The sequence below is a fragment of the Stigmatopora argus genome, chromosome 5, assembly GCF_051989625.1.
Source record: "Stigmatopora argus isolate UIUO_Sarg chromosome 5, RoL_Sarg_1.0, whole genome shotgun sequence".
Lineage (NCBI taxonomy): Eukaryota > Metazoa > Chordata > Actinopteri > Syngnathiformes > Syngnathidae > Stigmatopora > Stigmatopora argus.
The window spans coordinates 17,411,154-17,435,000 of record NC_135391.1 but is presented as its reverse complement, the minus strand read 5'-3'; the positions used below and the strand labels follow the sequence as shown (position 1 = coordinate 17,435,000).

The following is a 23,847-nucleotide window of genomic DNA, read 5'->3' as shown; positions in this document are numbered from 1 at the left end:
TCCTGGGTTCAAATCCAGGTTGGTCCACCCGTGTGGAGTTTGCATGTTCTCCCGGGCCTGCGTGGGTTTCCTCCGGATACTCCGGTTTCCTCCCACACACAAACACCATGCATGGTAGGCTGATTGGACCCTCTAAATTACCCCTAGGTATGAGTGTGAGGATGAATGGTTGCTTGTGTCCTTGTGCCCTGCGATTGGCTCGTCACCGTTCTCGTCTGCCTCTGGCCCGAAGTCAGCTGGGATAGGCTCCAGCACCCCCCGCGAACCTAGTGAGGATAAAGCGGTTCGGAAAATGAGTGAATGAATGACTAAACCAAGATACCTAAATTAAAAACTAAGATTTTTTATGTAATATATTTATAATGATTAGTGGCATTTTTGCGGCCACATGACCGAGTGGTGAGCGCGTCGGCCTCACGTCCTCACTGCATGGTGTCTTCTCGCTGGGCTTACGTGGCCTTTCTCTTGGTACTCTGGTTTCCTTTCACATTCCAAAAACACGTATAGTAGGCTGGTTGAACACTGTAAATTTCCCCCAAGTATGAATATGTGCGTGAATGGTTGGCTGTCTCCTTGTTCCCTATGATTGGCTCGTCACCAATTCAGGGTGTCCCCGGCCTGGTGCCGTTAATGGGCTGTGATAGGATACAGCACTCTCTGTGACCCTTGTGAGGATGAGCAGTACGGAAAATGAATGAATGAATAATGATGACTTACACATAGAATATCCACTCTTGTCATTGATTCAAGCAGGAAGGACGGACACTGGAGTGGGCCCTCTTCTGTAAAGCAACAGCCACAAGCAGGTAATCATCACAGTGTATTTTTCTCTCCCATGAACAAAATAGTTTTGTGAAAGGACTTAACCTACATCATACCAGAAAAAAACAAACCATTAAATTTCAGTTAATTTATTGTACTTTTTCAAGTGTGTTTAAAAAAAATGTTCTCCCCAGGCCTGTGTTGTCAACAACGCTGTGATGTATTTGCACACTTCACTTAAAGAATCTCACGCTCCTCTATATAGGTTATTTCAATACACTGTCTGTAGCGTATCAGTGTCCTTTCTCTGTCTTTTTACTATTTTCCGTGACAATTTTGTTTGTTGGTTGTATTTTCAACTTTTTTAATTAAAAAAAAAAGATATTTCAAAAGCAATCACATTAAACCCCTGGATGTCTGAATTTAGATTTAACAAACATATTATATTTTTAAAGCCAGTTGATGGTGTAGTGGTTCACTCACCTGACTTCAGTGCAGGCAAGTGTGAGATTGATTTCTGCTCGGTGGCAGTATGATTGTGGGTGTGAATGGTGGTCTGTCTCTCTGTGTGACCTACAGCTGACTGGTGACCAGTCTGCGGTGTAGTCTTCCTTTCGCCCAAAGTCCAGCTAGCCCCACAACCCTTGCAAGGATGCGCATTTGATGAATGAGTGATTGAGTGAATGTTTGTTAGTTTTTTAGGGTTTTATATATCCGCCAATGTTTTATGCATATTTATTAAATGTAAAGTCAAGCATCAAGGGTTCAACCCAGACAGTCATTTCATTTGGAAAATTCCACAATGTATTGAATTTGCTATTAGTATTAGTAATAGTATTAATAGTATTGGTATTAGTATTATTGTATTAGTATTATTCGTAGTAGTATTATTGTATTAGTATTATTGTATTAGTATTATTCGTAGTAGTAGTAGTATTATTGTATTAGTATTAGTCGTAGTAGTAGTATTGTATTAGTATTAGTTGTATTATTGTATTAGTATTATTCGTAGTAGTAGTAGTATTGTATTAGTAGTAGTATTGTATTAGTATTATTCGTAGTAGTAGTAGTATTGTATTAGTATTAGTAGTATTATTGTATTAGTATTATTCGTAGTAGTAGTAGTATTGTATTAGTATTAGTAGTATTATTGTATTAGTATTATTCGTAGTAGTAGTAGTATTGTATTAGTATTAGTAGTATTATTGTATTAGTATTATTCGTAATACTAATATTACTTAGTAGTAGTAGTATTAGTAGTATTATTGTAGTATTAGTATTATTCGTAGTAGTAGTAGTAGTATTAGTAGTATTATTGTATTAGTATTATTTGTAGTAGTAGTAGTAGTATTAGTAGTATTATTGTATTAGTATTATTCGTAGTAGTAGTATTATATCAGTATTAGTATTATTCATAATACTAATATTACGTAGTAGTAGTAGTATTAGTAGTATTATTGTATTAGTATTATTCGTGGTAGTATTATTGTATTAGTATTAGTATTATTCATAGTAGTAGTATTATTATTGTATTAGTATTATTCGTAGTAGTAGTATTTTATTAGTATTATTCGTAGTAGTAGTATTGTATTAGTATTATTCGTAGTAGTAGTAGTAGTAGTATTGTATTATTATTATTTGTAGTAGTAGTAGTAGTATTGTATTAGTATTATTTGTAGTAGTAGTAGTATTGTATTAGTATTATTCGTAGTAGTAGTAGTATTGTATTAGTATTAGTATTATTCGTAGTAGTAGTAGTATTGTATTAGTATTAGTATTATTCGTAGTAATAGTAGTATTGTATTAGTATTAGTATTATTCGTAGTAGTAGTAGTATTGTATTAGTATTAGTATTATTCGTAGTAGTAGTAGTATTGTATCAGTATTAGTATTATTCGTAGTAGTAGTAGTAGTATTGTATTAGTATTATTCGTAGTAGTAGTAGTATTGTATTAGTATTATTCGTAGTAGTAGTAGTATTGTATTAGTATTATTCGTAGTAGTAGTAGTAGTATTGTATTAGTATTAGAATTATTCGTAGTAGTATTAGTAGTATTATTGTATTAGTATTATTATTATTATAATTATAATTATTGATATTATTTTACCTTGACTATTTTTTTTCCATATTTTTCCAGCTATGCTCTCTCAGTATTCTGATGCCACAGCCAACTATTCCTACCAAACATGTTTGTATCTGACAAAAAACACCAAAGTGAAGCTAGTTATATGAATGTTTGTTTAGAGCAAACATAAATTTTTTTAAGCTCGGAAAACCTGCCTGGCAGGTACGCACGCACACACATCTGCCCATGTCATCTCAAGTAACGTGGAGGAAGGCGGGGAGGGCGGGGCCTCCCGGGCAGGTGCCTCCACTCGCCTCGGGCCTCCTCCCTCACTCACGGCGCCTTCTCCAGTGCGACTAGTCAGCATGGCGGGTAACTGCAACTGCCCCTGTTGCCCCCCAGAGCCTCCTGCCGTAGCGCTCAGGCCCCGGGGCATGGCCGGCGCCGCCCTGGCCCCAGGTGAGGGCCTGTGGACCACCTGCATGGATGAGGCAGTCTGTTTGAGGATGGAGGAGTCGGGCCCTGCTGCCGAAACCCCCGTCACTGTGCACCAGATGTTCCTGGAGACGGTCCAGAACTTCGGGACATTACCGGCCATGGCCTACAAGAAAGACGGCCAGTGGGAGATCGTTACGTGGACGCGCTACTACGAACTCTGCAGGGCGGCCGCCAAAAGCTTCATCAAGGTTGACCCTCACCTTCTTCTTTGAATGTGGTGTTTTACACAAAAAGATTCAGTTTTAAACTCGAACTCGTTGCCTTCGACTCCGATAAAAGCCCAATGCATTTGGATTGGAAGTGTTGGCAGTGAATGCTCGTGTTTTCCATGCCATTGATGGCACAAAATGTCCAATCCTTTGTCACTGGGAGAGCTGGCAGCGGTTTTGTTGTTAATATATCAGCTTAAAGTAACAACAGTAACATCTTTAAAATTGTACAGGAAAAAATGTTGGGGAAAAAAGTAGGCAAAGCCATACGTTGATGACAAAAAATCTATTTTCTAAAGTAAATAAATATGTTATAGACACATTTGGAAATTCTATCACTATGAATTTTAAATTCAATGAAGAAAAATACAAAAGATAAAAAGTTGTAATTTTATTTTGTAATGTAATTTGATGTAAAATATGATGCCGTAATTTTATTTACAATCAAATGTCAAAAATCAATACGTACAATCAAAAGGTTGAAATAATTAGTACATATGTGGATAAAGTCATCATTTTACAAGGATGAATGGTAAATTAGGACAGGAAAAATTTTGGTAATTCTATCAGCACGAAATTTTGATTCAATGAGGAAAAATACAAACAACAAAGTTGTAATTTTGTTTTAGAATATATAATTTTATCCAAAATATGATGCCAATTTATTTTAAATCCAATGTAAAAAAAAAAGTACTCATATGGATAATCATAATTTTAGAAGTTAGAACTGTAAACAATTAATATAAGACAATTTTACAAGAAAAAATGGCAAGTTAGATCAGGAAAAAAGTGGCATTAAGACATAATTTTACAAAAAAAACATTGCTAGAAAAAAGTAGAAATGTTAAATAATTATAGTCATTTAAAAAAAAATTAACTAGAGGAAGCAATCCTAAGCAGCCACAGATGTAGCATCATTACAAATGTAGGGTTCATTATCTTGCTCAAGGATACTTAGACGAGGTCAGCAGGCCGGGCAATCAAACTCGCAACCTTTTGGGTGGTGAGCCTAATGTACTTTCGTTGCCACTGACAGGGATTATTAAATCGCTGCTATCCCACCAGTCAAATTGGATAGGACGACTATTTCTGTCAACTGCAGTAAAACATAGTAATCGCTGAATGCCAACTTCAATGTGTTTGATGTCTGTGATTGGGAGTAAACAAGATAATGAAAAATCTATTCCCTATATATATACTTTTTACACTAATATTGCAACAACAAATGATTACAGGTGAATGCACATCAACACTTTTTTTGGCCAACTACCTGCCATTAACGGTAATAGACGTCCAATTCCTTTTCGACTGTTAACAAACAAAATGCACATCTATCACCGTAAATGGTAGGTAGCTGCCCTGGAGCCAAGCTAGAGAACCCACACCCAAAAGTCTCTAGGGAGAACCTAATACTGTACTTGGGTGTGTGAAATCTCCCATCTTGTGTTACGGATCTCATGTTGGCTCTGAATTGAGGTGAAAGGGCGATCATTAAAAATGGACTTTTGTGTACCTAGCTGGGTCTGGAGCGCTATCACGCAGTGGGCATATTGGGCTTCAATTCCCCCGAGTGGTTCATCGCTGATCTGGGCTGCATCCTGGCTGGGTAAGAACAATGACTCTGCGTCATTATTGCCCCATGTGATGATTATCTGCTGCAACGCATTCCACAAGATAGCTGCTGTCTATCATCAAGATGACAGGCAGAGATGACATGGTTTTCATTTTTCAAGGTAGTTTACGTCCTTAAAGTATAGTACGAAATCACTTTTTTTCGTGGTGAGAGCATCGCCCCCACAGTTCTGGGGTCACAAGGCCCTCCTGTGGGGATTTTGCATGTTCATGTAATCCAGTTTCCTCCCACATCCCGAAAAAATGCAGGGTAGGCTGGTTCAACACTCTAAATTGTCCCTAAGTAAGGCATCAGCGTGTATGTTTGTCTGTCACCTCGTGCCCTGCGATTGGCTGGAAACAGATTCAGGGTGTCCCCTGTCTGGTGCCCGTAATTAGCTGGGATGGGCTCTGGGACCCCTTGCCACCCTTGTAAGGATAAGGGGTTCAGAAAATGCACTTCCCCGATGTTGTCCCCTTGTTCATTTATTTTCCGTACCGATTATCCTCACAGGGGTCGCAGGGGTGCTGGAGCCCCCGATAACAATGGGCATTAGCTGGGTTACACCCCGAATTGATTGCCGGACAATCTCAGATAACAATTATTTTTTCATATATAATTTTTTGGATGATGTAAAGGACATTGTGAAATGGAAAAAGTTTATTCTCTGTCGTGACACCTAACAGAAAAGCAGAAGTAGTATTAGTAGTAGTAGTAGTAGTTACATTAATATTATTTTAAGTTTTTGGGGGAGCAAATGATTAAACGTGACAATAGTAGAACTGTAATCCATTTTTCTCATCATATAACTTACCCTGCAAATTTGAGTTAAATAGGCCAAATCATTATCAAGTCATGGAGAAATGGCTTTATGACTTCTGTGACCTTTGGCCTCATGACCCTTGACCCCTATTAATAAACAATAAATGAATGGAGCGCTATCGTGTACCTGTCCAAAGCTGTAGTAATTGCTGCGGTACTTATGTTGTAGGGGTCTGGCGACGGGCATTTACACCACCAACAAACCCGAAGCCTGCCGAGATGTGGCCGCCAACTCGAAGGCTAACGTCATAGTGGTGGAAAACCAGGTGCAGCTGGACAAAATTCTGAAGGTCAAAGACCAGTTGCCTCATCTCAAAGCCATCGTCCAGTATAAAGGAGAACTCAAGCAGAGGCTCCCGTTCCTCTACAGTGTATGCCCCGAGACCACTTGAACACAAAGAACTTGAAGCTAAACTTGCCAAGCGTATAACAATGGGTGGATTTCCTTTATAGTGGGCGGAGTTCATGAGGCTGGGCGAGAACGTGCCCGAAAAGGACCTGAACGACTCCATCGACCGCCTGCGCGCCAACCAATGCTGTACGCTCATCTTCACTTCAGGTGCCACCGGACCACCCAAAGGCGTCATGCTCAGCCATGATAACGTGAGTCAGCTAACTTGGATATCAATTACATATACTTTGACGGAGTATCCAATTCATTTATTTAGATTTAAATTTATATATTATATATACAGAAGTGGCGCACTGTGAATTTCAAACTGATGCCTTCAGTGCTATGTATGAATCAATCCAACCCTCAAAAATGTTTATGGCTATAAAACCTTTACTGCAGCTACAGCTGCAACACATATAAAATATAATCAATAATAACCTCATAAATTTAAATATTATTTAGGAATATAGCCATATTTTACTCACCAAAAATGATTTTTAACTGTACACAAAATCCATCGTCTTTTCTTTCCTCCTTCTTTTCTATCGCCATCGAAGCTAATGCTGAAAGTTGAGCCTGTCCTTTCGTATTTCTGGCATACGTTTTTATTCGATTTAGTGCTGAAAATGTTCGTTCCCGGTTGTGACAGGCTTGCTTGCTTGCTTTGGAGTTGTCCCACCTTTCTTAATGATGTCCAGCTTTTCTTAAAAAGTCCGTCTTGAAAATGGCTTTGACAGTAAATCTGCAAACAAATCCATTTCTTCTCCTCCTTCAGCCATTTCGGGTTGACAAAACCGCTATTAAATCAACACAACAATATATTTGCTTGTGCAGCTCGATCCAGATACAGTTTGGTAGCTCTGGCTAGTCCACTCTATCACTAGCCAATCATAGTTGGTGAAAGCCATGACGTATCCCTACGCCTGCGAGAAGGCATTGGTGTCGCCAACTCGAAATCTGATTGTTTAGAGCAGGGGTCCCCAAACTTTTTCTTGTGAGGGCCACATAACTTTTCCCTTCTCTGATGGGGGGCCGGTGTCAGTTTGTAACAGAAAAATTGTGACGATCATAGGGGAGCTTAATTTTTTTTATTGTTTTCCAGAAAGCCACACATAACCAAATAACCCTTTCCAGGTTTTTTACTGAAAAAAAGTCAAGAAACATATAATAACACTATTAATGAAATATATAATAACTAAATAACCCTCTCTGAGTTCTTGACAGAAAAAACTGGAAATAAATAACACTATTTATGAAATAAATAATAACTAAATAACTCTCTCTGGGTTCTTCATAGAAAAAAAAGCCATGGAACATTAACTTTCTGTTGTGCCATGCACAATCTTCTCCCTTTGCTCTGAAGTTTATGCACGACACCACAACCGTCATTACAGAATCCCACGTCAACATTTTGCAGCACAGTGCTTGGTGGTTAATTTGGCAGTGGACTCGTAGCGGGGCGGTGAGACCCCTTTTTTCCAACTCCCGGTTCATGCGTCCCATTATTAGACCGCGAGTTTCGGCCACCATGCTAGGAGCCCCGTGAGTCGTGATGCTAGCTAGCTTTGACCAGTCCAGGTCCAACTTCTCCATGGTTTGGCACACTTTGTCAAAAATATCCTCTCCCGTTGTAGTCCCTTTGAGACTTTGGAGGGCTGCCAGATCCTCGCAAATCTCAAAGTTTGCGCTAACTCCACGAATAAAAATGAGCAGTTGCGCTGTCTTGCACGTCCGTGCTTTCATCCAGTGCTAATGAAAAAAAGTCAAATTATTTCGTCTTCTGCTGCAGCTGGGCATATACATTACTCCCGATTTCTTCAACGCGTCTGGTCATTGTACTCACCGACAGACTTACGGCATTAAATGCATCTTTCTTCTCGGGACACACCTCCTCCGCGACAGTATCCATACATTTCTTAACAAACTCTCCATCAGTGAAAGGCTTACTGCTGCTTGCTATCAATTTAGCAACCCAAAAGCTGGCCCGAACGGATGCCTGGTTCTGCTGAGATAGTAGTCCACTTTTTCGCTTTGAGAGTTTGTCTGTTCGTATTTGGCCTTGCAATCTATCGTACTTGTCTTTGTGACGGGATTCATAGTGTCGGCAAAGATTGTATTCTTTGAATACCGCCACCGTCTCTTGACAAATGAGACAAACAGCCTTTTCTTTGCATTGAACAAAAAAATAATCGTTTGTCCACTCCAGGTTAAATACCCTGCATTCTGAATCAATTTTTCTCTCACCTAACTTTTTCGCCATTATTCCGTTCTCAAACAGGTTGCAGTTTTAATATGCTTGAATAGTCCGCGATGGTCCCAGGGCTCCGCCCTCACCTGCGATCGTCCAGATGTCTCGGTAACACTGCTCGTGCATGCAACGGTGGACGTGCCCGCATGCATCAAAGGGAAACACTCTCCCCGCGCGTGTCACCAAAGAAGCAATGCGAAGCCCCGCTTCACTGGGATGATTTGTGGGCTCAGCAGGGGTGCAATGAACCAAACACAAGATTAAAAGGTCCCAGTCTTCAAGGCCAAATAGGAAAAAAAATCCGATAGCGTTTCTGGTATTGTTCAGAGGGCCGGTCCAAATGTGCCGGCGGGCCGCATCCCAAAAAAATAAAAAAATAAATAAATAAATAAAATCTGATAGCGTCTCTGGTATTGTTCAGAGGGCCGGTCCAAATGTGCCGGCGGGCCGTATCCGGCCCGCGGGCCGTAGTTTGGTGACCCCTGGTTTAGAGCATTGATTGTTTTATGCAGCAGAGCCTGCAGAACTGATTGTGAAGGACTCAAGGCAGATTTCTGCCCTAGTGTGCTCCCACTATCATGGGGTCTACACTAGCCTCCACCATCTGCTCTTTTAACCCTTGGTACTTCTCCAACTTCTCGTGGTCTTCCTGATGTTGGCTAGCCTCATCCATCACCGTCATTTACTTCTGCTCTTGGTCTCAACATCCTGAAGGTTAGCCTGGAGTTGTTTGTAGGTCTGAAAACGGAAGTCCCACAGAACGTTGGCTTTGTTTTTCCTCACCACTTTCAATGGTGTGGCCCATTGGGATCAGGGCATTTCTGTACCATACTGGTTACAGATGTTCCTCTACATACAATCCCAGCCACTTGGTTGTACCTCACCATGTACGCTGATTTGTGTGTGTATAGAAATTCCCGTAATTCGGTGCTTTAGTGCTACAGAAATCAACTTGGCTTGAAAGGGTCCTTAAATGGGAAATTTCCCCAGGTGACTTGGACGGTCCAGCGGGCCGGAGAAGCACTGGACCTGCGCTACGGGGAGGAGACGGTCATCAGTTACCTGCCGCTCAGCCACGTGGCGGCTCAGCTCAACGACATGTACATCACCATGAGGTTTGGCGCCATCACCTACTTTGCCCAACCTGACGCCCTCAAGGTAAGCGCCCGCCACCCACGCCTCTCCCGTCCAGCCTTCCCCATAAATGCGACCATTTCATCGTTGCCATCATCAAAGGGCTCATTGGGGGCCACTTTGAAGGAGGTAAGGCCCACCTCCTTCCTGGGCGTCCCTCGCGTTTGGGAGAAGATGCAGGAGAAAATGCAGGAAGCCGGAGCCAAGGCCGGACCCTTCAGGAAGAGCGTGGCCGAATGGGCCAAGGCCATTGGGCTCATGTACAACTACAGCGCTATGCACAAGTCAGTGCTCGTACCTACATTTACGTCACTGATAAAGTGAAAATACAGAAGAAAATATAAAAATTTTCATCATTTAACTCGGAGACTGTGGTCACTACAGTGGACATCTTTTCAAAAGTTAACATTTGCTTCACTCACTCAATGACAGATGTGTTGTGATAGTTACTAAAAAAGGAAAATCAATATTGAATACACCAATAGATGTCCAATCCATTTTAGCTGGGAAGGGCTTTGGAAGGGATTGAATGAACCCTCCCACTGCAAATGGATTGGATGTTTGCCGTATTTTCTCTTAAAATGGCCTTAAAATCGTAGAATTTTACAATTTCTCGCGTATAAGCTGCTCCCTGATTCACAATTTTCAGCTCCATTTTCATGGTTTTAATAGGGAGTACAAATGTATTACCTTTAAGGGAAAATCTTAAGAAAAATCTTCACACGTGGTGTTTCTGAGGTACTGTATGAATCAAAAGCACATTATTAGGGTCAGTACCATAAGGAGGTTAGTAATTCATCGAGTAATTGTTGTTTTCTTACTGCAAAACAGAAAATAACCAACACACAGTAAATGTTAATTTGGCGACATCTACTAGTGGGAAAAAGTATAGCAACGCTGTAAGTCTTGTGCGTATATAAGCCGTACCCTTAATTCAGTCATTTTTTTGAGTTACAAATACAGCTTATATGCGAGAAAATATGGTAAGCTATGTGGGGTTACAAGACTTTAAGAAAACAGAATGAATACAAAGCAAAAATAAATCAAATACACAGAGCTAACTTGAACACAGGATACTTATTTGAATTTCTATTTTGATTCTTTGCAAGTTATGCTGTAATGTGGAGCATTTTCTCCATATGTTGCGCTATGTGGTGAGAAGAATGTGATTTTGTCCTTGGTCTCAGGGAGAACCGCGTGCCGTGGGGCTTCACACTGGCCAACCAGCTGGTGTTCAAGAAGGTGCGTGCGGCGCTGGGCCTGGACCGCTGCCGCATTTTGTTCACGGGCTCAGCGCCCATTTCCAAGGAGACCCTGGAGTACTTCATGAGCCTCAACATGCCCCTCTTGGAGCTCTACGGCATGAGCGAGAGCTCCGGACCGCACACCATCTCCACCAACCGCGACTTCCTCATCTCCAGGTTTGACGCGTTGACCAATTGGTGGGCCTTCTGGGGTCCTGCTTCCTATCGGTCCGACGTCTGTTGCCGTCAACAGCACTGAAATTTGATCGAGTATAAGTCGCACGTGACTATACGTAGCCATAAAATGCCAAATGAAAGGTTGCATATAGGTTGCGTTGGAGTATAAGGTATATAATGAATTGATTATTTGATTCAGGTGTTTGGAGAAGGATGAAAAATGAAAATGTAATATCACATTTTCTGAACCGCTTTATCCTCATTAGGGTCACGGGGGGTGCTGGAGCCAACCCCAGCTGTCTCTGGGCTAGAGGCAGGGGACACCCTGAATCAGTGGCCAGCCAATCACAGGGCACAAGGAGACAAACAATCATTCACACTCATACCTAGGGGAAATTTAGAGTGTCCAAACAGCCTACCATGCATGTTTTTTTTGGAATGTGGGAGGAAACCGGAGTACCCGGATGAAACCCACGCAGGCCCGGGGACAACATGCAAACTCCACACAGGTGCACGTGACCTGGATTTGAACCCAGGACCCCAGAGCTGTGAGGCCGACTCGCGCCACCCGCAAATGCAATATATTAACTAAAACACAGCATAACAAGCTGTTGGCAGTCAGAGAGAGAAAAAATAAACAAATTAAATCGCACAAGTTCAGCCAAACTATGAAAAAAGTGTGACTCCTAGTCTAGAAAGTATGGTAAAAATAGTTGGATTTATTCTTTACCAAACATTTTATACATGTATCAATGGATGTTTCATTAAACTCATTGTCTGTCATTACCGATGATAAATAACCAATCCATTTTTAGTGCGATTGGATTTCCACTCGGGTTGGGCGGTTGGCTATGAATGTTTATTCCCAACTGGAGTGAAAATCCAATTGAAACCAAGAAAGACCAAACTGATTCGCCACGTATCTCGTACAAGACTAAAATCAGGCCAATGCAGCAACGCACAGGAGAAAATATAAGTTGTTGTGATCGGCAGCTGTGGGAAGGTGATGGCAGGCTGCAAAGTGAGGCTGGATAAGCAGGACGCGGATGGCAACGGCGAGATCTGCTTTTGGGGCCGCAATGTCTTCATGGGCTACCTCAACCTGGACGACAAAACCCGAGAGGCCCTGGACGGGGACGGCTGGCTGCACTCCGGAGACATCGGCAAGCTGCAGCGGGACTTCCTCTTCATCACCGGAAGGATTAAAGGTGTGCACGCCGTCGCCCGAACCCCCCCACACCCCGGCTAACGGCTGTTCGCGCGCAGAGATTCTGATCACCGCCGGTGGCGAGAACGTGCCGCCGGTGGGCATCGAGAACATCGTCAAGTCGAAGGCGCCCATCATCAGCAACGCCATGCTGATCGGCGACAGGAAGAAGTTCCTATCCATGCTCGTTACACTCAAAGTAAGGCCTTCGCCAGATTTTGGGCGCACCCCAATTTTAATGTCCGACGTTTGACGGATAGTGCGTGATGGACGAAGACGGGAGGCCCACGGATAAGCTGAGTCCCGAGGCGGTGGACTTGTGCAAGGAGCTGGGTGTGAGCGCCACCCAGGTGTCGGAGGTCGTCGGGAACAAGGACAACGCTGTCTACAAGGCCATACAGGAAGGCCTGGATCGTTACAACGCCGTGGCGGTGTCGAGAGCACAGATGGTACAGAAGTTTGTTATCTTGGAGAGAGACTTCTCCGTCCTGGGAGGAGAGCTCGGTGAGTTTGCCAAGGGGACGATCATTGACGTACAATTTGTTCTAATTGCTGAACCATCACCTTTCAGCACCATTGATGCCGCTAGAGGTCCAATCTAATGAACCATTGTTCATTCGCCCTTCCCAGTCCAAATGGGTTGGACGTCTAGCGCCGTCATCGGCTATGCACGGCCATGAGTGCCAAAATGAAATCGATACTTTATTAAACTAAAAGAGCATTCTGAGAGGGCAGACTTCCACCTAAGCAAGCAAATTCAAAGGGGCATCCGTTTTGCTCCACCATGTTTCTCTTGATATCATACGTTATTTATTCTCATATTTTCATCCGAAATTGCAAAAATAGTTTTAACGTTAACATTTTTCCCCAATTATATGTATTTATATATATATATATATATATATATATATATATATGATATATATATATTATATATTATATATAACATATAATATTATATATATATATTATATACATACGTATGTATACACGTATACATATACATATATATATGTATGTATATGTAGATATACACATATACACAAACATACACACAGGAGGACGTGAATGGATGTTTGTCTCCTTGTGCTCTGCAATTAGGCAAGACACCTAATGTAAATTCAGGGTGCCCCCCGCCTCTGGGATAGGCTCCAGCACCCCCTACGACCCTAGTGAGGATAAAGCAGTTCATAAAATGAGATGACAGACAAATAATCACACAAAATAATTCCAGACTACTCTAAATACATCAGCATACATTAGCATCTAGGTCATCTAAATCTTATGACAACATTCCACGAGTGTTTTACGCAATACAATGTGACGCGTGTGCATGTGTGTGAGGAATGTGGCTTTTGTTGTCTTTGCAGGGCCTACTATGAAACTAAGGAGGCCAATCGTGGTCCAGATGTACCAGGACAAAATCGACGAGATGTACACCGAATAGAGCAAAGAAATCAAGCGCTAACATCCAATCTGTATATTTATATTTTTATGCACTTTAGTAAATAAAAGCTCCCAATCACGGCCAAAGTTTGCCACCGTACGCCACTCGATTACCTCATTCTTCCTCCGGTATAAGATTACTAACCCAAACTTTGTTTGTTCTGTCCTCATTTTGTGGCGTGAATTAAATCTAAAGCCGCAGGTTGATTTTTTTCCCTTTTTTTAATGTAAATTTATACTTAAGAAATTACAGTAGATTGTGCTATTTTTTTTACTGCAAATGAAAATCTATTCACAGCAATGTATGTTATTCCAATGAATATGAGCCAATAAATTGAGACATGATCCTAAATGTTTTGATAATTGTCTGCTTGTGTTTATTTTTACTTTTTGTAGAAGAAATAAAATCGAAATATTAAAAAAAACATGAATTTTTATTTGGAGAATAATATTAGTTTATTTTGTTGATTTTAAAAATTATAAAATAGTTTTTGGGGAGCAAATCAACAGAATAAACAACATTCAAAGGGTGTAGTGGCAGTTTTAGTTAACAAAACACTAAGTGTTAACTTGATGCATTAGAAATACTCAAAATAAGTTACTGAAAAAATGAAGTTATCTACCTAAGATTTTAAGTTAGCATAACATATTTCAAGTTGTGTGTTTTAATCAGGTACATGTTCACATTTGCCAGGTGTGGCAAGCTTCCTAGTATATCTTACTCATAAATTATTGAGATGGCCAATCCACATAACCCGCGCACAGTAAGTTAAAAAGTCAACCGCGGGGCACTGGAAGATGTGTAATTATGTAAACGGAGATGCAAGGTTTTCAGTTGCAGCCTGCTGACATTCCTTCGTCTCTGTCAGATCAGATTGCATTCTTGGACTAATTGAGGTTTTAAGGTTTTTCCTTCAGGGTACTATCGGAACATCTTATCCACCTATGGTTGGACCTGTATGTGTTCTTATCTGTAGATACACATACTGTAGCGCTTGCCTGAGGAAACCACAAATAACATTCTGAACTAGGAGTGCCAGAATCCTTTTATTCATTCCTGTTCCGAACCACTCATCCTCACTTGGGTCACGAGCAATGTTCCCTCTAAGCTGCGCGTGTGCGCAATTGCACACTACTCTCGTCTTCTCTGCGCACAGCAAATCATATGGAGCGCACAAAATAAAATCCCCCCCCCTTTTTTTTTAGCTGTGAGGACGACGCGCGAACCACTCATCCGCCGGGCCGCCCATTCATAGATATTAATCATTACATTTTATTATTACTAAATCATTTGGGTAGTAGACATGCACCTACTTATGGCAGATGTGATACTGGTGTGTGCCCATAGCGAGCAATGATGATGTTGCTCACACCGGCACTCAGTGTGCTCAGGGAGGTTGTCTTTCTGCCCAGACAAACAAAAAATTAGAGGGAACATTGATCACGAGGGGTACTGGAGCCTTTCCCAGCTAACTACAGGCACCAGGTGGACACCCTGAATCGGTGGCCAGCCAAACGCAGGGCACAAGAAGACAGAGTAAGACAAGTAACCATTCATGGTCACACTATACTTAGGGGATATTTAGTGTTCAATCAACCTACCATGCATGTTTTTGGGGTGTAACAGGAAACCACAGGACCTGGAGAAAACCCACGCAAACTCAGGAAGAACATGCAAACTGCACACAGGAAGGTCTGTACCAGGGATCACACCCATGACCCTGGAACTGAAGCCGACGCGCTAACCACTCGGTTCCAGAATTCATTTAACAAAAAGATACATGAAAATAGAAATATTTGAATTTTAAAATACAAATGGAAATGAATGTTTTAATTTATAACTTTTAAAATGATCAAAATATGATGAAATAAATCTATGATTAAATGATGAAATACAAATTAAAACAAAAAAATGAAAGAAATAAAACTGAAATATAAACTGCGCTCAACATTAAAACATAATAAATTTGCAATGAATCTCACTCTCTCCTCTAACCGACTCTGAAAATAGTAGTAGTAGTAGCAGGGTCGCAGGGGGTGCCGGAACCTATCCTAGCTGAGCACAAGGCGGGGGACACCCTGAATTAGTGGCCAGCCAATCGGAGGCAAGACACCTATTTGAAAAAAATACTAAAAAAAATGTTATATGAAAATGTTTATAAATATCCCCCCAAAAATGATCGGTAAATAAATCCTGAAAAAAAATTGTGACATATTTAAATATGTATTTATTTAATTTGGGCAGACTAATTCCTCCATATTCATCTGTAAGTGAATTAGATTATGAAAAGAAGAATTAAAATTCATTGGCTGTTTGATAAGTGAAATTACAGTTGACTATATTTAAAATGTATATAACATACAGAATTGCCTTTTTTCCCCATTTATAAGTTTTCGTATATCCAGTATCATTTTAAGAATTTTTACCAGTTGAATAAGAGTGTCAAAACCTTTGACCTTTGAGATAATTTGAGTTTCCTTTATTGTTTAAAGGTTTAGCAACTAATTCAATTTATAGAGTTTGTTTCTTTGTGAAGATATTACTATATCTGGGGACTGACAGGACAAATAGGGAGTTTTTGTTCATCCCCTTATAAGGAACGTGATTATTTTTTTCTTTCTCACCGCATTTCCCACACGTAAAGACATCTGCGAGCACAGGTTGCCTTTTTTTACTGGACATAGCGTGACCGAGTCAATAATCTGCGAAAAAGCCAGCGGAATCTACATGGACTTGATTGGAAAGCAAGCATTTGAAAAAGACACCAGCTGAACCCTTTAAAGTGAGTCAAGGCTGGTTCGATAATTTTTTAAAAACGAACTGGGATACACGTTCTGAGGCATGGAGAAGCAGCAAGTTTCGACTCGACTTTGGGAAAATTGATTTGCAATATGAGTAAATTCTCAAACGAGCATGGTCCCGGAATGCATTAAGATTATTTCTCAAGGTATTACTGTATTTATTGTCTCTAAGAAATTCAGGGAAAATATTCATTCATTCATTTTCTGAACGACATTATCCTCAAAAAGGTCACAGGGGGTGCAGGAGCCTATCCCAACTGACTTCGGACAAGAGGGGGTGGAAACCCTGAATTGGTCGCCAAACAATCGCAGGGCACAAGGAGACAAACAACCATTCACGCTCACACTCATACCTAGTGGAAATTTACAGTGTCCAATCAGCCTACCATGCATGTCTTTGGTATGTGGAAGGAAACCGGAGTACCCGGAGAAAACCCACGCAGGAGAACAAGCAAACTCCAGAGCTCTGAGGTTGATGTGCTAACCACTGAAGCCGCCGGGCTTTTCGGGAAAGTAATCAACGAAATTTTGGGTGGAAAAAAAATGGAGATTTTATTTTTAGGTCACATCGCCCAGTGAGTGTAACATATACTAGGCTGTGGTAGTATCTGCTTGTCACTTGGTGATGATTGCCACTCCCTTCTTCACCCAAGCGTTGCTGTTGAGGAGTGACAGCATGAAGCGAGCAACGTCACCTCGTCCCATGGCGCTGCCCGCAGGACGCCCGCCCTCGTCAGGTACGAAGTAGCCCTCGTTCGCCAGTAACTCCAGGGCTGCGAACGATAAAGGCCCACTACGTTTACATGGTTCTGTTTTTTTATTCCCGTGGGATGCTTGGCAAGACCTGTTTATTTATTTATTCATCTTTACCAGAGAAACCAATATAACAGCTCAACTCACTCTTTCTGTTGCCCAACATTAGCTTGCTCTTGTTCCCCTGCGATTCAACACGGATAGATTTTGTCTGCTTGTTCTTCATTTTAAAAGATTAAAAAATCATTGTCCCTTATTTTGTGCATTTATCACATCTTTCATTCAAAATTGGCACACTTTATATTAAAGGGTTTAGTCGGTAGTTGTGTGACGACCGTTGGGTGAATTAGAAAATTTACATAAAAAGTACTGTTCTACTTGCGAAATTTTCATGTTCCGAAAAAAGTTCTGGAACCAATTCATTTTGTAAGTAGAGGTACAACTGTATGTGTATTTACGTATCTACGTACGCGTACATACGTTTCTACGTACGCGTACAACGTATCGACGTACGCGTACATACGTATCTACGTACGCGTACATACATATCTACGTACGTGTACATACGTATCTACGTATCCTACCCTAAATTTCGGGCAAATATTTATCTTGAAACACGAGACAAATTTTGATATACGAGCATACAGCGGGCGCGAGAGGCTGCTCATAAGAAAGAACATCATGGGCCCTCTGTCTGGTCGCAACTGTGCGTATATGTATATATATATATTAACTGTGGCAGCGATAATTCAGTCGCCATTGACGGCGGAACGTTTGTTCATAATATTTCTATAGAGGGTTAAGTGCAAAGCGTAAAAAATAATATAGCATATAAATAAATGAGAAGAAAGCAGTTATTCAATGCTAATTGACTGTGAACAAATGTGCCTTCAAGGCTTGACTCTTTTCTCTATATTTACCCGAAGAAGGCAAGTTCTTGAGTCCGGGCGGGCGCACCACAGTCCAGTTGATGTTGTCCACCTGCTGGAGGTACTGTTCCATTTCCCACATGTTGCTGAGCACGCTGCGGATTATGGGCAGGAGCAGGAAACGAATCAGGTACGGCGACTGAGCACTTGAGTTGGCTGGGAACAAGAAATACACCACAACCAATCACCATAGAACTATTTGTGGCACAATCGCAAACATTGTTTTAGACGAGAAGGTTCTTCAATTTTCTCGTTATGCTAATTTCAACTGTTAACTTACGGTCAGTGTACCACGACGTCATTGTGACAATCTTGTGGACACGCGCCTCTCGCATGGCTCCGATTATTGCCCGCATGGAGTGGGTGTATCCTGTCACACTGGAGAAGAAGGAGGTAGAGAAGCCTAAGCAGGAGACCACCACATCCGTTCCTGTGAAGTGAGGCTTCAGGCTGTCTACTGAGAAGATATCAGCTTCCACCACCTGAAGGCATTTGAAATCTGCTTAGCACCTAGGAGTCTTCCAGTCAAAATGAATTGGTCCTCTCTCTCATCACAACATCAATTTGTCCTCAAAGAAGTATTTAGTAGGATGCATCAAAAGTCTTCAGCGGAGAACTGCGGACTTGCCAGCGCATCGAAAGTTTAGGTTTAAGAAAACTGGGGTAAAATTGTGCTGTAAAATATGACAATTTGTAGTCATTATTCCCTTCAATAGACCCCTACCACCCTGGTCACAACCTGTTCCAGCTGCTGTCCTCTGGCAGACGCTACAGGTCTCACAAGACAGGTACAAATAGACTTAGGGACAGTTTTTTTCCCAGAGCCATCAGGACTCTGAACTTGCATTAGCACGACACACAATCCGGAGCCAGACCTGGAGGAGGGGCGCGATGGCGAGCGCCTGGTGGCCGGGCCTACACCCATGGGGTCTTCCCGGACATTTTTATTTAAAGATTAAGTGAATGTGCGGATCATCATGTGTGGAAATGCTGCTGCCTGAATTCACGGTAAAGCCATCTTTGATCAACAAGTTCGACCGTCCTCATGGTTTAAAAACCGAAGAACAAAGCCTATGTTTTGACAGATTCTTTTGTAACAGACAATGGTGTTTTTAAGTCGTTTTGTTACCTGACATGTTTAGTCAGGCGAGTACAGTAATCCCGGGAATATCGTGGACAATGGACCCATGGCCAGAAGAAGACAAAGGACTTGGACTAAACTCCTATTTACCAGTTTTTTGGATTTATATCAAGCGGAGAGGAACTATTTTCACTGCGAGTACAGTATTTAAAGTAGTTACATTTTAAATATATACATTATACTTAGATATTAATACATTAGTCTTTTGAGTGTAATATTTAATAAATATACACTTTTTGATACTTGGACTTGTGTGTATTTCTGTGAGGCACGAAAACATGTATTGTTGTAGTTATAATGGGGGTGATCCTACTTCGCAGTTTTTCGTTTATTGCGGCCATGTATGGTCTACATTAACCGCAATATTTGAGGGATTACAGTAATAGCCACCTGATGGTATGGTGGTTTACACGCCTGACTTTGGTGTGTTAAAGCATGGGATCGATTCCCGTTCAGTGGCAGTGTGATTGTAAATGTGAATGTCTGTCTCTCGGTGTGCCCTACCGCTGACTGGCGACTAGTCTAGGGTGTAGTCCGCCTTTGGCCGTAGTCAGCTGGGATAGACTCCAGCAACCCTTGCGAGGATGATGAATAAAAAAATTAAAAAATTTATTGAGCTCAGGCACATGAACAGGTGGTTAGCACTTCCGCCTCACAGTTCGATCCAGGGTCTGGACTTCCTGTGTGGAGTTTGTCTCTTGCCGCTGTGCCTGTGTAGATTTTCACCTGGTAATCTGGTTTCCTCCCCAAAACCACACATGATAAACTGGTTAAACACTCTAAATTGCACCTAAATCTGAGTGTGTGTGTTTGTTAGCCTGCAATTGATTGGCAACTTGCCTACTGCCTCTTGTTGGCTGGGATAGACTCCAGTACCCCGACTCTTTGAGGATAAGCGGCTCGTATCATGAATGAATATTTAGCTCATTGGCTGTATATTGACGGCAATGGACGTCCGATCGATTTGGGTTGGGAAGGGCAAGCAGCGATCAATGTACATCGCTGTCAAAGGCAGCTAACAAATTAAGGTACAAGAGCTAATTGCTTTGAACACAAACGGTGGAGCCATTCTTCAATTTGCATGCAATATTGAGACAAAAAAATGTCATTGGCGTGTTATCACCTGGAGGTTGTCATGACGTACGGTGAGCTTGTCTGGGTTCCGGACGATGGCGGTGACGATGTGGCCCTGCTGCAGCGCTTGCTTGACCACAAACTGACCCGTCTGGCCGCTGGCCCCCAGCACGGCGATCCTCATGCTAACACTGTGGAGGTAGAGCGAAGCCACACAGACTGAGAGACTTAAGGACGTGTCCACTCTGCTTCGTAACCACGTGATTTCCAAACCAATCTAAAAGCAACTATTCCCACCTAAATGCTCATCATGTGTTTGTGGGATGGAAAAAAGAGACATTATTCCCAGCCAACAGATGGCGACACTAAAAGGGCAGAAGAGAAAAGCTTGCTTGTTCCAAAGTCTTGAAATGTGAATGGACTTAGCCTAAGGCGTGCAATGCTCCTTTTCAGAAGTAATCAATTTTCTCAGAATTGATTAGTGACAAAAAAAACCAATGACGACCTTTTCCTATCTTTGAGAGGGTTGTCCTTTTTTTAAACTCACTGTACATGTAAGGAAGGGGCATCCAAACCTTTTGGATTCTATCTGAAGCGGCACAGTAGAGGGGTTAGCATGTCAGCCTCACAGTTCTGAGATTGTGGGTTCGATCCCAGGTCCAGGCTTTCCTGTGTGGAGTTTGCATGTTCTCCCCGGGTTTAGTGGGTTTTCTCCAGGCACTGCAGTGTACTACCACACCCAAAAGCATGCAGGGTAGGCTGTTTGAACATTTTAAATTGCTCTTACGTATGAGTCTGATTGTGTATGGTTGTCCGTCTCCTTGTGCTCTGCGATTGGCTGGCCACCAATTCAGGGTCCCCATAGTTGGCTGAGATACGCGGTACGGAAAATTGATGAATGAAATTATTCTATCTTAAGCAGGGGTCTGCAAACTTGTCCTCGAAGGCCGCTGTGGGTGCAGGTTTTTGTTCCAACACAAACAGTTTAACCAATGAGGTTTGAACGAAAACCCGCACCCATTGCGACCCTTTCTGGAATACTTTGGAGACCCCTGAATTCTTAAGGATCTTAAGCAGGGGTGGACGGGTCCTTGAGGGCTGCTGTGGGTGCAGGTTTTTGTTCCAACTGATCCAACACAGACAGTTTTCTGTTGAAATAAGAAGCAAGTGACTGAAATCCACTGATTGTACTTCTAACATACTAGATTGGTGGAAAGGTTTGGTTCTTATGGGTTGGAACAAAAACCTGCACCCACTGCGGCCCTTTCTGGAATAGTTTGCCCATCCCTGTAGCAAAGCTGCCCAACTCCAGGCCTTGAGGGCCCTTATCCAGCCTGTTTTCCATGTCCCTCTCTACCAACAGACCTGAATCAAATAATTAACTCATCAGCAAGCTGCCCAGAAGCTTGATAATGACCTAATTATTTGATTCAGGTGTGCTAATGGAGGGAGACATGGAAAACACACTGGATAGGGGCTCTCGAGGACCGGATTTGGACACCCCTGATCTAAAGGATGCAAGGGCAAAACAACAATATCAGGGAAATCTGGCCCAATCGCAAGTTTCAGAGGATCGGAATCGTAATTTTGACATCACTAATGTAAAGCCCAACAATAAAAAAAACAACAACTATTCTATGAGTTTGGCATACTGTATTTTATCTATTTTTGTGTTCTTTTATGACGCTCTCCAATGTATTGATGTTCTGTGGAAGTGGACTGTAGGTGTTCTATTAAATTTAGGACAAAAGTGCTTATTTGCAAAACACAAATTACTGTGTGATATATAATAGGATCTTTCATTCCATTGCAGACCAAGCATAGTTAGTACAACATTCAAAGAGTATGTTAGTTCGGAAAGGAAAACAAATATAGGAAAACGCCCATTAACTCTGTTATTGACATCAATAGACGTCAAATTAGCAAAACACTGTAATCATTTACTTTAATAAATCCGTTTCATTTGTCTTACCTGTCAGCTTCCAAAATTGTGTTGCTTTATATTCTGCCTAAAATAGGCTTCCATATGAAATCTGAGCAGTCCTTACTAGCAAACTCTTTGCTTGTGAAAGCGTTTAGGTACGGGGTTGTGTTTCGAACAGCATAACTATAGGCACATGCTAACAATCATTAATCAGTATGTAAGTAAACAATAGTAGTAACTAGAATTAAAGGTCACGTTTTATGAATTTGTTTTATGAGCCAACACTTCCCACTTCCGCATACAATCACTTTGGCACGTGTGTCCAATGTGGGGCGCTGTTCAAGAGAAGCCTTTTTTTTTAAAAACTTTTTGCGAAACATTAGCATATTGCATTCACCTTAAAAATTAGAAAATAAAAATAAAAAACCGCTGACCGTTTTTCAAATTAATTTATTTTTTAGGTTGTTTTTTTTAATTACTTTTGAAAAAAAATATTTTCTGGGGTTGTTTTTTGAATTATTTTTCCTAACTGCGTTTTATTGATGAATTAATTTTGAGGGTTTCATTATTTAATTTTCTAACTTTGTTTTTTCTGAGTAATTTATTTTCAAGGTTGTTTTTTGTATACGTATTCATTTTTCTTCTTCTTGGTTTTTCGTTGGTGGCCAGACTCAGGGGAAATAAACGGAGATTTAAAAAAAACAACTTGAAAATACATAAATTCCTCCAAAAAAACAAAGTTAAAAAATAATATTTTAACATTTTTCCTACACTTGCACACACCGAAGTCAGGAGATTGAACCACTATACCACCAGGTGACACCATTCAGCCATCAAAAATTATGAACCCCTGATTCGTTAATACGTAGCTTCACCTTTGAATAGAAAAAAAGAAAAATAGATTTGATTATGAATTTTTGCAATTGCAAGTGCAATGTTTATCATAGTGGGAAAACTTACTAAACCATAATGGAAGAATACACAACAAATGGCACTTTAGGTGGAAACGCCATCTAGAAATAAATTTAACAACTAATCCAAGGGTGTCAGACTCGGGTTGGTTCGCGGCCCGCTTTAACGTCAACTCGATTTCACGTGGGCCGGACCATTTTAGATATAATATTTAGATTTTTTTTATATAAATGGATTATAAGAACTGGATTAAAAGCTCTGAATATTCAGTTTTTTATAGATCTAAAACAATGTTTATTTTAGCTTTTTTAAAATATATTTTTAGATTTTACAAAATGATTTTTGAACTAAAAACATAGAACAAATGGATTAAAAAATTACAATTATTGATTTCAAAGGGGGAAAATCAGGAAATTTAATATACATCTATACTCTTCATTTTAATTTGATCCTAAAACAGAAAGTCGGCACTCATGATTTACTTTCCTGGGCC

General features: G+C 41.1%; 2 protein-coding genes across 4 annotated transcripts in view; one reads left to right on the top strand and one right to left on the bottom strand.

The window, feature by feature from the left end:
* The window catches only part of LOC144074194 (long-chain-fatty-acid--CoA ligase ACSBG2-like), a 21,733-nt gene extending 7,562 nt beyond the window's left edge, over positions 1-14,171 (top strand). For 2 of the 3 annotated variants that reach the window (XM_077600456.1, XM_077600455.1), the window contains 12 exons: positions 754-806; positions 3,231-3,514; positions 5,053-5,141; positions 6,139-6,340; positions 6,423-6,572; positions 9,602-9,769; positions 9,848-10,029; positions 10,933-11,166; positions 12,160-12,374; positions 12,433-12,572; positions 12,634-12,877; positions 13,744-14,171. In XM_077600456.1, the coding sequence (XP_077456582.1) occupies positions 754-806; positions 3,231-3,514; positions 5,053-5,141; positions 6,139-6,340; positions 6,423-6,572; positions 9,602-9,769; positions 9,848-10,029; positions 10,933-11,166; positions 12,160-12,374; positions 12,433-12,572; positions 12,634-12,877; positions 13,744-13,820 (2,038 nt within the window). In that variant the 3' untranslated portion in view covers positions 13,821-14,171. Of the gene's footprint in view, positions 1-753; positions 807-2,900; positions 2,952-3,050; positions 3,515-5,052; positions 5,142-6,138; positions 6,341-6,422; positions 6,573-9,601; positions 9,770-9,847; positions 10,030-10,932; positions 11,167-12,159; positions 12,375-12,432; positions 12,573-12,633; positions 12,878-13,743 lie in introns of all 3 variants that reach the window. The other variant, XM_077600454.1, reaches the window with a different exon arrangement.
* A 2,976-nt stretch (positions 14,172-17,147) lies between these two features.
* Positions 17,148-22,761, bottom strand: blvrb (biliverdin reductase B). Its single transcript, XM_077600865.1, has 5 exons — positions 22,491-22,761; positions 20,568-20,709; positions 18,584-18,785; positions 18,295-18,459; positions 17,148-17,394 (listed from the first exon to the last, which is right to left on the bottom strand). The coding sequence occupies exons 2-5, from the start codon at positions 20,700-20,702 to the stop codon at positions 17,237-17,239; spliced, it is 660 nt and encodes a 219-aa protein (XP_077456991.1). The 5' UTR covers positions 20,703-20,709; positions 22,491-22,761; the 3' UTR covers positions 17,148-17,236.
* Positions 22,762-23,847: the final 1,086 nt, after the last annotated feature.

What these genes read in the sequence shown, in the direction of transcription:
- blvrb (XM_077600865.1), bottom strand. Translation starts at nt 20,702, where the DNA reads ATGAGGATCGCCGTGCTGGGGGCCAGCGGCCAGACGGGTCAGTTTGTG. An exon ending in GACGTCGTGGTACACTGACC is followed by an intron (nt 18,460 to 18,583) that starts GTAAGTTAACAG and finishes TCTTGTTCCCAG; the next exon opens with CCAACTCAAGTGCTCAGTCG. An exon ending in CAAGAACTTGCCTTCTTCGG is followed by an intron (nt 17,395 to 18,294) that starts GTAAATATAGAG and finishes TATCGTTCGCAG; the next exon opens with CCCTGGAGTTACTGGCGAAC.